Source organism: Scyliorhinus canicula, chromosome 5 (assembly GCF_902713615.1).
Source record: "Scyliorhinus canicula chromosome 5, sScyCan1.1, whole genome shotgun sequence".
Classification (NCBI taxonomy): Eukaryota; Metazoa; Chordata; class Chondrichthyes; order Carcharhiniformes; family Scyliorhinidae; genus Scyliorhinus; species Scyliorhinus canicula.
This window is the reverse complement of record NC_052150.1, coordinates 96,958,661-96,974,777: the sequence shown is the minus strand read 5'-3', so window position 1 is coordinate 96,974,777 and position 16,117 is coordinate 96,958,661. Positions and strand designations below refer to the sequence as shown.

The following is a 16,117-nucleotide window of genomic DNA, read 5'->3' as shown; positions in this document are numbered from 1 at the left end:
TCTGGGAAAATTTATTAGAGAAATTTTCATTTTTAAAAATCATCTGTAAAATGGGCACGGCTGCTATCCAATTTTAAGCCCTTTATTTTAAATTTAACATTAAAGTTAACAATTTTGGAATAAAAATTGCCAGACAACAATCATGCCAGGAATGGAGGTGTCATTTGTCAATCTATCTGAAATCTAGCCACAAAATGAAGTTAAGTGTTGTGAACTTTCTCTGTGTTCCACCCTATCAATTATTATAACATGGTGGTTAGCATCAATGCTTCACAGCTCCAGGGTCCCAGGTTCGATTCCCGGCTGGGTCACTGTCTGTGTGGAGTCTGCACGTCCTCCCCGTGTGTGCGTGGGTTTCCTCCGGGTGCTCCGGTTTCCTCCCACAGTCCAAAGATGTGCGGGTTAGGTGGATTGGCCATGCTAAATTGCCCGTAGTGTAAGGTTAATGGGGGGATTGTTGGGTTACGGGTATACGGGTTACGTGGGTTTAAGTGGGGTGATCATTGTTCGGCACAACATTGAGGGTCGAAGGGCCTGTTCTGTGCTGTACTGTTCTATGTTCTATGTTCTATGTTCAGTTTGAAAATTCTGTTTATTTTCTACTGGTTTTCCATGCATTGAGTTCCTGTGACTAAAATGGAGTATTTATTTTTAATTTACAGGTTGTGCAGTTGAATGCTCTGATCAACATGTTGCTGGGTGAGCTGACATCAGGTGACAGGCAGAAGATTATGACTATATGCACTATAGATGTCCATGCTCGGGATGTTGTTGCAAAGCTCATTGCTCAAAAGGCATGTTATTTTTCTTTTTGTGAGGAGGTTACTTTTCTCTCATGCTCCCTTTCTTCTTGTAACCTGTGTGCTGTTCATGCATTTTTTACTAAAATATAAAACACTGCCTTTAATTAGGACATTGTGGCTTGGATTTCCGTGGAGCTCTGCCGACTCCGCGGACCTTCCAAAATGGTGTGCACAACTCCGATTCAGATGTTCCATCCCAATTTCTGATTGATCCAGTTTTTTGCCACGAGAGGAAAAGGGGAAAGGGCAACTCGCATGACGGGTAAACTAAACTCAGCTGTGCCATTTAAACTCGATGCTGAGTTCCAACAAACCCCATTTTCGCATTAGCAGGATTGTTAACCCACAATGTGGCAATTAGGAATTTTTAGAGTAGAAGTAAATGATCTTGAAAAGCAGAGAGGGACCGTAGAACTGTCAAGTTGTAAAGTTATTTAAATCCCCAGCACTAAGAAAATAAAAAATAAAAAGCATGCCTCTTGTCAGTGAGAGGTAAAATAAAATGGCCTGGCAGTTACAATAATCGTTTGTTGACATTGCCCTCAGGATTATCATTCTGTCAATATTAATACTTGGCTGATTTCCATTACCTACAATTATCCCAGCGGTGGAGGGCGGGTTATAGATTTACAGTTTAGCAGCTCGGAGGTTATTAAAGGATTATCTTTCTTTGAGTACAAGCCTGTTTTATAAGGGATTAAGTATTTGATGGGATTTAAAAGGTTTGAATGGGTTTCGTAAATGTCATTTTCAATATAGTGCAGTCTGTATTAGGACGTTGTTTTATTTCATCCCATCATAGTTCTTAAGTTCTTCCCTGGTCTGATGAATGCTGCTGAATTGACTTGGAGGGTGGAAGGGAAAAGGTTAATGGGTGGGTTGGTATGATTGGCCATCAGTTGGTATTAAGTTGGCACTGGGGTTATTGAGACCATCGGGGTGTGTGGAAAGCATGCGTTTGCATGGACGGTGGGGTGGGCCATTGAGGATGAAGGGGTGCAAGGAGTTGGCATGGAAATAGATGAGGGGAAGAGGGTTAGAGGGCCGAAAATGTATGCAGGCAACTGGGATAAAACCGCAGAGAACTAAGGCAGGCCTTTTAAACAGCCGACTCATCATTTGGCAACACCTGAGCTACCTTCGACCTGAGTCTGGAGTGTCGGCCTTGACACTCTGCCATTTTGGAAGAAAGTTCCAATGTTCTACCGCACTTGATAAAAAGAAAGGTATTCTAATTTCACTCCTGCCCTGAATGCTCTGAATCTAATTTTTAGTCCATGCCTCCTAATCCTAGGCTCCCCAACCAGCAGAAATAGTTTATCCCAATCTACCCTGTCTGTTCCCCTTACTACCTCGAAAGATTTTATTAAATCACTCTTTAACCTTGTAAATTCCAGGAAATGCAACTTTAGTTCATTTAATCACTTATTATAGCTTGGCTCTTAGAGTTAGGTTATCATTCCAGTAAATCTGCATTGCACTTTCTCCAAGCATCTGGAGGAAACCCACACAGACACGGGGAGAACGTGCAGACTCTGCACAGACAGTGACCCAGCGAGGAATCGAACCTGGGACACTGGCACTGTGAAGCCACAGTGCTACCCACTTGTGCTACCGTGCTGCCCATAAACCCGAGGTTTATGGGGACAGACAGGAAGGTGGAGTTGAAACCACAAACCAAATCAGATATGATCTTGTCATATGGCAGAGCAGGCTTGAAGGATCGAATGGCCACCTGCTCCTAGGTTCTATGTTCCAATGACTTCACATTTGCTTTCGTTGAAATCTATTTGCCATATTTTCCCCATTCGCATAATATCAATATTTCTAATTTTATATTTTCCATTTAAACTCTAAGAATGCTGATTATCTTTTTGTTGTCAGCAATTTTGGATACATGGCTACCTATTCCATCATCTTAGTCATTAGCGAATAGTTGAGACTCCACCACAGATTCAAACTAGTCACATTTTGCCTATTAATGTATCTGGCAGTTATCCCTCCTCTTTGTTTACTTCCACTCAGCCAATTTCCTCATCAGATGAACATAAATATATTTGGCTTTTCTCTCAGGTTTCGAACGCCCAAGCCTTTGCTTGGTTGTCTCAATTGCGCCATCGTTGGGACAATAACCAGAGTCACTGCTTTGTCAACATATGTGATGCTCAGTTTCAGTACTCTTATGAATATTTGGGCAACACTCCACGACTGGTGATCACCCCTCTGACTGACAGGTAAATACTACTAACTCACTTTAAACTCAAAACTTCAATCTTAGTTTAACAAATTTTTCAGATGGCAGGTGCTGCCCTCTGGCCATCCGAAAAGTTAGCGTGAACATATCTCCACCGATTCCGATTGTCCCGCAGCCAATTTACGTTCCAATTAGTGTTGATTGGCTGCAGGCGGGACTTCTGCCTCTCACACAGGAGAAAATTCCACCTTAAAGAGGAATTCAGAATTTCCAATTCATTTAGCAAGCACATCTTTCAGGATTTGTATGAGGAAACCAGAGCACCCAGAGGAAACCCAGGCAGGCACAGGGAGAACACATTTTATTCTTCTGTAAAATCTCCTTAAATGGGTGTCCTCTGATTCATGATCCTTTGCGAAGGAAAATGGTTTATCTCTATCTGTCTAGATTTCTCAATGTTCTAAATACCTTCATCAAATCTTTCTCTACTAAAGAGAACAACTCCAGCTTCTCCATCTATTCTTCTGACTGGGCGGCAAGGTGGCACAGTGGTTAGCACTGCTGCTCACAGCTCCAGGGTCCCGGTTCAATTCCAGCCTCGGGTAACTGTCTGTGTGGAGTTTGTACTTTCTCCCAGTGTCTGCATGGGTTTCCTCTGGGTGCTCTGGTTTCCTCCCACAATCCAAAGATGTGCAGGTTAAGTGATTGGCCATGTTAAATTGCCTCTTAATGTCAAAATGGTTAGGTTGGGTTACTGGATTACGGAGATATGGTGGAGTTAAGTAGGGTGCTCTTCCCAAGGGCCAGTGCAGACTCAATGGGCTAAGTTGCCTCCTGCACTATAAATGCTATCATACCAGGAACCATTCTTGTAAACCTATCCCCCGCCCACTAACGCCTTCTCATCCTTCATCAAGAGCAGTACCCGGACATGGACACAATACCCTAGCATGCTATGTCTTTGCTTACAACGCACAGGATCCCATATGCCTTTTAACCACTTTCCCATTCTGCCCTGCCACTTCAATGATTTGTGCACATTTACCTGCAGGTTTCCTTGTCCTCAACCTGTTTTATAATTGTACACTTTATACTCCCTTTCTGTATGATGTTTACTCTTTGAAAAATAATTGGGTGTTACCACAAAGTTAAACTTATGAAGTTACTTGAAAGTTAACATAATCGGGCAGCATAGTGGCTCAGTGGTTAGCACTGCTGCCTTACGGCGCCGAGGTCCCAGGTTCGATCCCGGCTCTGGGTCACTGTCCGTGTGGAGTTTGCACATTCTCCCTGTGTTTGCGTGGGTTTTGCCCCCACAACCCAAAGATGTGCAGGGTAGGTGGATTGGCCACTCTAAATTGCCCCTTAATTGGAAAAAATGAAATGGGTACTCTAAATTAAAAAAAAAGAATGTTAACATAATCCATCCAATCAACCAGTCAGGATTTAGGTGAAACCAACATGGTTGGATTTTTAGTTTTGATTAAGAATTTAATATGCTACGTAACATTACTAGTTATGCCGCAACATAAGACTGTAACAAGTGGAGAGTACTGGCCTGGATCGGGCAGGGTGGCCGGCCTGGATCGGGCGAGATGCTGGCCTGGATCGGGCAGGGTGGCCGGCCTGGATCGGGCAGGGTGGCCGGCCTGGATCGGGCAGGGTGGCCGGCCTGGATCGGGCAGGGTGGCCGGCCTGGATCGCGCAGGGTGGCTGGCCTGGATCGGGCAGGGTGGCTGGCCTGGATCGGGCAGGGTGGCTGGCCTGGATCGGGCGAGATGCTGGCCTGGATCGGGCAGGGTGGCCGGCCTGGATCGGGCAGGGTGGCCGGCCTGGATCGGGCAGGGTGGCCGGCCTGGATCGGACAGGGTGGCGGGCCTGGATCGGGCAGGGTGGCTGGCCTGGATCGGGCAGGGTGGCCGGCCTGGATCGGGCAGGGTGGCCGGCCTGGATCGGGCAGGGTGGCCGGCCTGGATCGGGCAGGGTGGCCGGCCTGGATCGGGCGAGATGCTGGCCTGGATCGGGCAGGGTGGCCGGCCTGGATCGGGCAGGGTGGCCGGCCTGGATCGGGCAGGGTGGCCGGCCTGGATCGGGCAGGGTGGCTGGCCTGGATCGGGCAGGGTGGCTGGCCTGGATCGGGCGAGATGCTGGCCTGGATCGGGCAGGGTGGCCGGCCTGGATCGGGCAGGGTGGCCGGCCTGGATCGGGCAGGGTGGCCGGCCTGGATCGGACAGGGTGGCGGGCCTGGATCGGGCAGGGTGGCCGGCCTGGATCGGGCAGGGTGGCCGGCCTGGATCGGGCAGGGTGGCCGGCCTGGATCGGGCAGGGTGGCCGGCCTGGATCGGGCAGGGTGGCCGGCCTGGATCGGGCGAGATGCTGGCCTGGATCGGGCAGGGTGGCCGGCATGGATCGGGCAGGGTGGCCGGCCTGGATCGGGCAGGGTCGCCGGCCTGGATCGGGCAGGGTGGCCGGCCTGGATCGGGCAGGGTGGCCGGCCTGGATCGGGCAGGGTGGCCGGCCTGGATCGGGCGAGATGCTGGCCTGGATCGGGCAGGGTGGCCGGCCTGGATCAGGTGGGATGGCTGGCCTGGATCAGGTGGGATGGCTGGCCTGGATTGGATGAGATGGCTGGCCTGGATTGGACAGGGTGGCCGGCCTGGATCAGGTGGGATGGCTGACATGCATGACCAGCTCTTTCTTTCTTTGTTTCTTTCACTTCTATTCCCAGTGCCTAGGTCTTGACTTCTGGAACCCCTCAGGATTGTTTGACTAGAGATTTCCTTCAGAGACCTTTTCAACCATGCATTGCAAAGAACCCTCCGAAAGTCTCTTTCTTACTATATTTTTTCATTGGTTAATGCTTTGATGGATTATTAGCGTGACCTTTTGGTCCAACAAAGATTTATTTTATCTCAAAATATCATAAGGGTGTCAAGCTCTATAACTAAACTTTGGGTTGAGCATTCCACTTTTGATGTCATTCACCTTCCGTTACTCTTTTGATCTTCATGCATATCATGTGGTCATATTGGGTCATCCTTAACTCATATCCGTAGAATCTCTACAGTGCAGAAGGAGGCCATTCGGCCATCGGGTCAGCACTGATCCTCAGAAAGAGAAATTTGCGTAGGCCCACTCCTCTGCCCTAACTCCGTAATCCCACGCATTGAGCATGGCCAATCAACCTCACCTGCACATCTTTGGACATCTTCCTTATCATCTCCAGAGCTGTCTTTCCTAGATGTGTTACATCCTCCCATAGCATTCCATCTCTGGTGCCTTACTAATTCCACATAAAGGTTTTATTTCTCTCACTATCATTTATTTGTGTTTAGGTCTGTTCATATGATTTACTAACAAACATTCACAGTGGCCATTAAGTGCAGCTGTTCTTAGTTAACATTGTTAGCTCAGTTGGCTGGACCGCTGGTTCATGATGTGGAGTGAAAGCAACAGCATGGGCTCAGGTCTCGTACCGGCTGAGGTTATTCCTCTCAACCTTGCCCCTCACCTGAGGTGTGGTGACCCTCAGGTTAAATCACCACCTGTTAGCTCTCAAATGAGCCTGTGGTTCCTCTGGGACTGTGGGGACATTTATATTTTTATACCCATCAGCTGCAGCATTGTTGTCATTGACCCTTTGTTTACAATCAAGTAAGTTATATGCAAATTTTCTTCAGCGAGTCTGTGCTGGCGTTCCTTAATTAATCCGTATTTGTCTATGTGACTTAATTTTGTCCCTCATTATCGTTTCTAAAGGTTTTCCCACTACTGAGGTTAAACTTACTAGCAATTAGTTGCTGGGTTTATTCTTGCTCCCTTTTTGAACAAAGAGTGCAACATTTGTGATTCTCCAATCCCCTGGCACCAACCTCGCATCCAAGGAGAATTGGAAAATGATGACTGGTACCTCTGCAATTTCCCACCCTCAGCATCTTCAGATGCTTCTTATCCAGTCATAGTGAATTGTCCACTATAATCAGAGCCAATCTTTCTAGCACCTCCCATTTAGGCCATTTCTACTACCTCCTGCTTTACTATGATTTGGTGGCATTTTCTTCCTCAATAAAGATGGATACAAAATACTTATTTAGTACCTCAGCCATGCCCTCAGCCTCCATGCATCAGTCTTCTTTTTGGTCTCTTAATTGGTCCCATATCCTTTTACTTCCACCTGTGGAAGATGTTTGAGTTAGCTGCCAGTCTCTTCTTATACTTTCTCTTTGCTCCTCTTATTTAGTTTTTTATCTGAAATTTCTTCCCTTGTATTATCAAACTGACACTTGTCATATGCACTCTTTACAGCTTCACCTTATTCAATATCTCTTTTTTTTATTCTTTCACGGGATGCTGGATGATAGACCAACATTTATTGTACATCCTTAATTGCCTTCGAGAAGGCGCTGGTGAACATCCAGGAAACTCTGGCTTTGATTACCTTACATTTCCCCCTCAGAGGAATGTCCTTCGATTGTACCCAAACCACCTTAAAGGCAGCCATTGTTTGATTATAGTTATGCCTTCCAATCTTTAAATCACAATTTAACTGGGAGAGGCCCACTCTCAATCTGCTGAAATTCGCCCTCCTCCAATTAAGTATTTTTACTCTAGACTGGTTATTGCCCTTTTCGACAGCTAATCTAAACCTTATGATGCTTAATGTTCCCTACATGTTCCCTACTGACACTTGATTCACTTGATTCACCTCATTACCCAGAACGTGATCTAGCAATGCTTTCTTCATTGGGACAGAAACATGCTGTCAAGAAAATTCTCCTGAACACATTTCAGAAATATTTTTCCCTCTCTGACCTTTTACACTATTACTATCCCAGTCTATATTAGGATAATTGAAGTCCCCATTGCCACTACTCTGTAGTTCTTGCACATCTCTCTGATTTTCCTTCAAATTTGTCCTCTGTATCCTTCCCATTAGTTGGTGGCCCATAGAATACACACAGAATGGCATCACTATTGGCATCACTGTTGTTTCTTAACCGTATAGATTCTGTCCTTAATTCATCCATGATGTCCTCTTTCTCCAGCACTCTAATATTCTCCCAAATGACTACTACCACCCCTTCTTCATTTTTTCCTAAACATCTTGCCGCGGATTTTTGTCTCGGGCTGAGGAAATGTGAGTCGGGCTAGTTTCCGACTTGTGATGCCCAGGCCTGCCACTGAACGCCTTTCCTTGCCATATTTTTTATCTCTGAGAGACGTGTGCTGGAAGGGCTCAGGTTTTATAAGTCGGGATATAGTACAGGAGGAGTGTGAATGCAGAGGCAGGGCGGTTAGAAGTTCACCTCAGTTCTCGGGGACAACAGCCCAGAACCCAACTGCATTTCTATGCTCCTCAAACCTCACCCCACACACTGGCCATGCACCTTTATCTCCCTATGTAACCCCATGCACCCTCTATGCACCCTCATACTCCCCATGGTCCTTTGCCTCCTGCATGCCTGACATGTGTACTCCATAGCCACTCACCCAATATCCATGATGGGCAGACCTCGGGATGCTTTTGAAATTGAAAGGGCCCTTCCTGTTGATTCCCTTATTTCCCGTTTCTTTATTTTTTGCCATTATCATTTTGATCCATGGATATTTAATGGACATATATCTTTAAGTTGAGCAGAGGAAGTGAGGAACTCAAAAGGTACAACATAGCCTTTGGACAGCAGAACTCAGACATTTTGGGTTCAGCTTTACTGGTGACTGTAGTTATTGGGCAACCAAGGGCCAAAGACTTTGGATGTCAGTTGTGTTGTGACTCTGGGACAAGTGGGGCTGGAATTGACCATGCACTAGCCCAGGTGGTCGTTACAAAATGAACATTGAAAAGTCAACTTTTAAGGGCAGCACGGTGGCCAAATGGTCAGCATTACTGCCTCACGGTGCTGAGGTCCCAGGTTCGATCCGGCCCCAGGTCACTGTCCATGTGGAGTTTGCGTGGGTTTCACCCCCACAACCCAAAGATGTGCAGGGTCGGTGGATTGGCCAAGCTAAATTGCCCCTTAATTGGAAAAAATGAATTGGGTAGTCTAAATTTATTTTTAAAAAGTTAACTTTTCACAATCTAATTGAACTGCCATTCAAATGCACTTCCTAATGAAAAAAATCTCACTCATAAAAGCCATTCAAAAATCTAAATGCACCAAAGTCAATCAATCTGTTGTAAAAACACTTCATTTACCAAATCAAAGACAGGTCATTTAGTAACCTTCTTAAACTTGATCAAAATGTAAACTTGGCCGCTGCTGATTAAATTAGTTCTGTTGCATTTGAAAACTCAGTCTAGCATTCATAATGGCCTCAGCCAACAAAATAAACCACAAAGAGTGATACTGAAAAAACAGATTGTGTTTCATTTCCACTTCAAAGCAGACTGCATGCCAATCTAGGGTGTGGAGTAGATGGTTAGATTTGTTTTGAACTTTTAACAACAGGTCATTTTTTTCAAAGTTGAAATATCTCCTGAAATTTCAGTCACAGTATTCCCAGCATATTTTTCTAGTGTTTCAAATGCATTATGATATTTTTTCCAAGGGTACTCTAATGCATCTCAATGCTTAACCAATGCTTGTCAACGTAACAGTCAATTTATCCTTTCATAACAGAGTCATATGAAGTATCATTGAAGTTAGAACATATACATTATAATATAGCATCAAATAGTGACACCTGAAGTTGTCAAAATATTTAACACTTATCTATCAGTGTTGCTGACTCCTCAGAAGCTTCACCCAGTGGTCATGAACTCTCCAACGAGGTTTTTTTTTTAGACGTTCCAACACTCACACCGACACATGAAAATATTTGTGGGGGGGGGGGAGAAAATTCAAATTCTTTGGGCTGGCAAAGACAACCTCAACCTCAAAATGACGTTGTGCTGGTTATGACACACAGCTTTCCCAACATGGGAAACAGTCACACAAAAATAGTGCAAGAGGCCTTGATGTAGTTGCATTGTCACTGGACTAGTAACCCAGAGACACAGGGTAATGCTGTGGGGACTCAATTTCAAATCTCACCAAGGCAGAAGATGAAATTTGAATTCAATGAAAAAGAAAAGCTGGACTCAAAAGTCCGATGATGACCATGAAATCATTGTCGATTGTCATAAAAACTCATCTGGTTCACTAATGTCCTTTAGGGAAGGGAATCTGCCACCCCTACCTGGTCTGGCCAACATGTGAGACAAGATCCACGGCAATGTAATTGCCTTAAACGTCCTCTGAAATGACCTAGCAAGCTACTCAGTTCATCTGAGAGTAATTGGGGATGGGCAATAAATGCTGGCCCAGCCAATGCCATCCACATCCCATGAATTAAAATGAAAAATTGAAATCAGTAGAAAAAAATTTAGGTTTTGTCCTTCCCCACCCCATTCCTGCTTATGTTACCTGGTGAAAATCTGTCTCTTTGTATCCAGAAATATTCAGTACCAAATTCTGCCTTTCGTTTGAGCCAGGTCTGTTCCCCTCATCATTATGGCAATCATGCATACAGTGATATGAGGCAGGTGTTCCTACCACTCATACTTAAATATGCTCTTTCCTTTCAAAGATGAAACTGACCTATGGTCATTAGAAAAGCACCATCACCTCTGAGAAACAAACTTCGAAGAAAGCTGGCTCAAGTTGATAACAAGGTGGACTTCCGTAGGTTATTTTAGGGTCTTCTAAAGTTGGCAACTCCACTGGTGACACTCTGACTCTGGTATTATAAACCACCTTGGCACTGAACAGGTTTTAACAAGGAATGAAGGAGAAGCTGCACATATGTAACTGCAATATCTGCATGGGTGTGTCAGAGACAACAATTGTAACTACCTGCATGTGGGCAATTCTTACTCTTCTGTGTCAGATCATGCATAGGATATACCAAACATCCACACCATTACAAAGAAAACATGTGAATGTACATGTTTCTTCCTTATGTAATGCTCGATTTCCATGTCCAGAGGTTTAGCTGATTTCCGTATAATTTAAGAATTAACAGTAGCCACCTAACTGAATTTTCCCCACATTCTGAGCTGTACACTATTTGTACCATACAGTATTTTTAAAATTAAGTAATCAATTCAAATTTTAAACCATCTTTCTTATGGGCGATATCTCAATTGATAGGAGAGATGTTCACTTTGACTCCCTATCTACTCGGATTTTACCAGGCAGTAGAAATTAACTTCTCCCTTGGCTGTTACATTTACTGGTTAAGTAGCTGTTAGCCACCTTGAAACCAACATTTCGTAGCTAAGTGAAAATCAGCCAGATGTCCAATGTCCATGCTAATGCCAAAGTGATGAAAGATTGTGACACGGGGAAAGCATGTCATTTCCTGAGGGCATTTGCTTTGTAAAGCTGGGCATTAGCATTAGTAAACCTGGAGTGAATTGGTTTAGTAATGCTTCAAGAACAGAAAATTAAGGCAGCTTTGATGTCAATTCACAAAACACGTGGTTGGAAGTGAACAGTGGTTTTAATAGTCTTACAACTGAGCCTGCCTGCGATGACATGAACTGGCAGCAGGCTCACAACTGCAGATCTTTATACTTCCAGTTAGTGGGAGGAGCCATGGGTGGAACCATGGGCGGAGCCAAGGGTGGAGCCCAGTACAAACTCCTCATCTCCCCCTATGGGCAGAGCCGCGCAACTGCTCGTATACCGAGCTTACAGAGACACAACACATACAATATAACACAGTGTGAATTACTAGGATTGTGATTCACCACATTCACCCCCTGTAAAAAAAATCAAGTCCAGCGGGGGTGATTGGTCTACAAATTGAGTCGGTCCGGTGGTCGAGTCGTCCTCTGAGATCTACAAAGCACCGGGGTTGCAGCCTCTTCTGGTGGCCGGGTGGTGGCTGTTGGCGAGGGTACCATGGCAGACTCCGGGGGTGATTCGGTCTGAGCTTCGTACCCAAGATGGCGGCCCCCATGAGTCGCACGTGGCCGGCCGCGTGGAGGGGGATTGCCAAGATGGCGGCCCCCTTGAGTCGCATGTGCCGGGTGGGGGCGGAGTCGGGGTACAGGTCGCAGCATTTCGGGGCCTGCGGGCCTGTGAGTTTTGGAAACGAGTGCTCTGGGCTGCGCGAGAGTTTGGAGAGGGGGATTTCTTCGCCAGGCAGACCCGGGCATAGTGTCCTTTGCGACCGCAGCTGCTGCAGGTCGCGTTGCGGGCCGGGCAGTACTGCCGTGGGTCCGCAAAAATGGCACACTGGGGCTGCGTAGTGGGTGGGTGGCTGCGCGGCGCAGGCCTGGGGCAGTCGCTGGTCGGGGGCCCAGGATGGGGTCGCTTGGTCCGCGGGGAACGAGGTGAGGCTGCGGAACGAGACCTCCATGGTAGTAGCCAATTCTACAGTGTCCTCCAAGTTCTGGCGCACATAGTTTGACCTGAGCCCTGCCATGTACACATCTCTGATAGCGAGCTCCATATGCTGTTCGGCTGATACAGCTTGGTAATTACAGTCCCGAGCTAAAGCTTTTAAATCCCGCAGGAATTCATCCAACGACTCCGCGGGGCGCTGGCGGCGGGTCGTAAACATGTGGCGCACGTAGACCTCGTTGATGGGCCTCACGGACATTCGATCGAGCATGACTAGGGCCTCCGTATACGAGGTAATATTGTTAAGTTGAGTAGAGGTACGGTGGCTCACCCTTGCGTGCAGTAGACTGAGTTTCTGCTCCTCTGTAGTTTCTGATGTGCTTGATTCAGCCAGGTAGGCCTTGAAACATCTGAGCCAGTGTTGAAAGATTTCTTTCGCCTCTGCAGCCTGCGGGTCGAATTCTAGTCGATCAGGTTTGAGGGCTGATTCCATCGTCGTTTTCTTCAAGTTTCCTAAGACTATTAAATTGATGTGACCATCAATTCACAAGACACGTGGTTGGAAGTGAACAGTGGTTTTAATAGTCTTACAACTGAGCCTGCCTGCGACGAGATGAACTGGCAGCAGGCTCACAACTGCAGATCCTTATACTTCCAGTTAGTGGGAGGAGCCATGGGCGGAGCCAAGGGTAGAGCACAGTACAAACTCCTCATCTCCCACTTTGGGCAGAGCTGCGCAACTGCTCGTATACCGAGCTTACAGAGACACAACACATACAATATATGTGAATTACTAGGATTGTGATTCACCACAAGCTGTTTCCATTTCTTCTTTGACTGCAGCGACAATAAAATCTGCTCTGACCTACAAGTATTGCACTGCTTACTCTCTAAGACAATAACACAGTAACACTAGATGGCAGTGTCAGTGGTTGTTACATTGCTAATTCTAAGATTTGTTGCAAGGGAATTACTGAGCTATACTTTTCTCAAATGGCAATCAGCATCAGATTGCCACTATGTGCCAATCTAATTGAGATATATAAGATGAAAAAATTAATGATAAATTAGACGTGGGGCAGATGCTTCCTCTTGTGGAGCAATGAAGAACAAGAGGTCATCGATTTAGGATTAAGGGGAGGCAGATTTAATAATAATAATAATAATCACTTATTGTCACAAGTAGGCTTCAATGAAGTTACTATGAAAAGCCCCCAGTCACCACATTCCGGCGCCTGGTCGAGGAGGCAGGTACGGGAATTGAACCCGCGCTGCTGCCTTGTTCTGCATTACAAGCCTGCTGTTTAGTCCACTGCTTTTATTTCTTCTGAATTTCAGAGTAACGATGACTGTAAAACTGGGATAACTATCCGAAGTTAACAATTTAACACACTTTGTCGGATGGTTCCCAGTGCAGCACAATTGTCCAGGGGAAGTTAGCACTTCTGGACAATTGCCAGGTAAACCCTCACCTGGTCCAAGAGGGATTCACCAGCACATCTTTGGGGTACCCTCCCAAATCTGACGCTGGGGAGCCAAGGCGTTAGGGCCCGTTACCTCTTAAACTGCCACTGACTGCAGTCATTTTCACAAGTCATGTGAAGCGTATTTCCTACATATAATCTGTAAGTGATTATAAAGGTGTTAAAGTAAACATCAGAGCAAAATAGTAAATTGTACTGAACAGGATGAATTCTATGGAGTAAATTGGATAGGAAAATAAATTGGAGCGGGACTTTAAAATAAAATATGACGATTACACAAATGGCAAAGGTCCAAATTCGTGAAAGAAAACTGTAAAGACTGATGTGAGATAGTTCTTCCTGCAATGAGGAAGCAACATGTGAAGTATATTTCTGGCCATGGTGTTGCCCGAGAATCAATTTGATAATAGGGCTGCAGTTGGTTCTTATTTATAAAATATATCGGCAATTCTTGATTCACATTTTATCTTTTATCTTGTGAGACATTACGAAAACATGTTGGTACTAATTCAAGAACATATTTAATTTTGAAGATATCCAGATAGTTATTTTCTCATAATTTATTTTTGAAGATTTTGTTTAGAGTTCCTTGGGAGAAACTAAAAAATTGTATTTCATAATTGGTCTGGAAACAGTCTGCCATCAGTGATGTATGGGAAGCACATGGACATGTTCTGCATTTAGTAATCAGAATGTCTACACAATGATTTATTGAGTAAATGTTCTCGCGAGAAATCTCTTATTATAAGTGTAATTACTTTCAAAACAAAGTTTTATTTAATCCATTTAGAACATGCCTGGCAAAAAATGACAATACAAAATAGATCTAACACAGATAAAAACATTTCAAAAAGGATTAGTGATGATAAAAGGGATAATTTTACAACATTTCACTGCTGGTATATAGCTTTATCTAGCAGTAGTGAATATGAAGAATTTGGAGGCACAGTTCTGTCCAGTAGATTATCATCTGTAGATTAGCAAATTAGTAAATACCTGTCATAAAAATAGCCCTAAAACATTTTTTGAAGATGCATGATATTTTATCAGTAGTGTCACAGAATTTTAAAAATAAATAAGTTAATGGAAGACTGAAGGCATGTATTTATCTCTGAGGAATTATTTGGTTTTATTCTATTACAAACTTTATATCTGTATGCACTTCCTGTCTGTGCTACATAATTTCCTGTTGTCAGATTTTTTGCCTCACTTGTGCCAATGTTTTGCATTATATCTTCCTGTGTTCTACATGTAGCATTGATAGTTTTGCCTATGTGAACTCACCACTTTGCTCACATAGTTTAGCCACCGGGTTTCCACAAATTGCTAAAGATGCTGTCTAAAATTTCCCTCATCTCTTTTTTATTATCAGTAAAAAATATTTTTATTGTCGAAGTAAGCGTTTAGTCAGTGTAAACTTCAAAAAAGGGGCTATTAACTATAGAAATCACAAATTTGTCCATTTTGTTATCTCTTGTGCTTTACAATTCCTTCATTAAATTTCTTAGTTGATATTGCGGCACGGAGGCGCAGTGGTTAGCACTGCTGCCTCACGGTGATGAGGACCGGGTTCGATCCCGGTTCTGGGTCACAGTCCGTGTGGAGTTTGCACATTCTCCCTGTGCCTGCGTGGGTTTCACCCCCACAACCCCAAAAAGATGCGTAGGTGGATTGGCCACGCTAAATTGCCCCTTAATTGAAATTTTAAAAATACGTTCTTAGTTTTTGCCTTTGAGACTCCCTCAAAAGCCTAGGTTTGGATTCTGACAACAATTCAGCTGAATTTATGCATTTGAAGCGTGTCTAAATTCTCAAAATCCCAGGATATACACTTTCAGTCAGTAGTTTCTTCGCAAATTATTTCGAAGTCTGAAATGACAAAATTCAAATGCTTCACTGAGATAAAATCAATGTTTGTTTTAAAAACTAAGACAAGATATACATATGTATGAATGAGTATGTGAGTTGAAAAATGTCAAGTGCACTAATCGTATGCCTGTTGTATTTCTTGTTTTGTGTTGTATAACCTTCAGAGGGTATAAATCCAACGGATTGAGAGAGGTAGAGGATTATTTGACTTCCTTCAGTTTTTGAGAAGGAAACCGTTGCATTTAAAACCAACTAATTATCCCACCTGTGTTTTTTGTGCTAATTACTAATACCTATGAGATCAAAATGAAGGAACAGAGACATAAGGCGGGGTTCTCTGGAATCGGCGCGATGGCCCAACGCCGACATCAAAAACGGCGCGAACCACTCCGGCGTTGGGCCGACCGGAAGTAGACCCCCCCACCCCACACCCGA

At 44.6% G+C, this 16,117-nt stretch overlaps 1 protein-coding gene across 2 annotated transcripts in view; it reads left to right on the top strand.

Annotated features, from left to right (window-relative positions):
* LOC119966149 (dynein heavy chain 11, axonemal-like) overlaps window positions 1–16,117 on the top strand; it is a 622,669-nt gene that overhangs the window by 239,316 nt on the left and 367,236 nt on the right. For both annotated transcript variants that reach the window (XM_038797431.1, XM_038797432.1), the window contains 2 exons: window positions 663–794; window positions 2,877–3,037. In XM_038797431.1, the coding sequence (XP_038653359.1) occupies window positions 663–794; window positions 2,877–3,037 (293 nt within the window). The remainder of the gene's footprint in view (window positions 1–662; window positions 795–2,876; window positions 3,038–16,117) is intronic.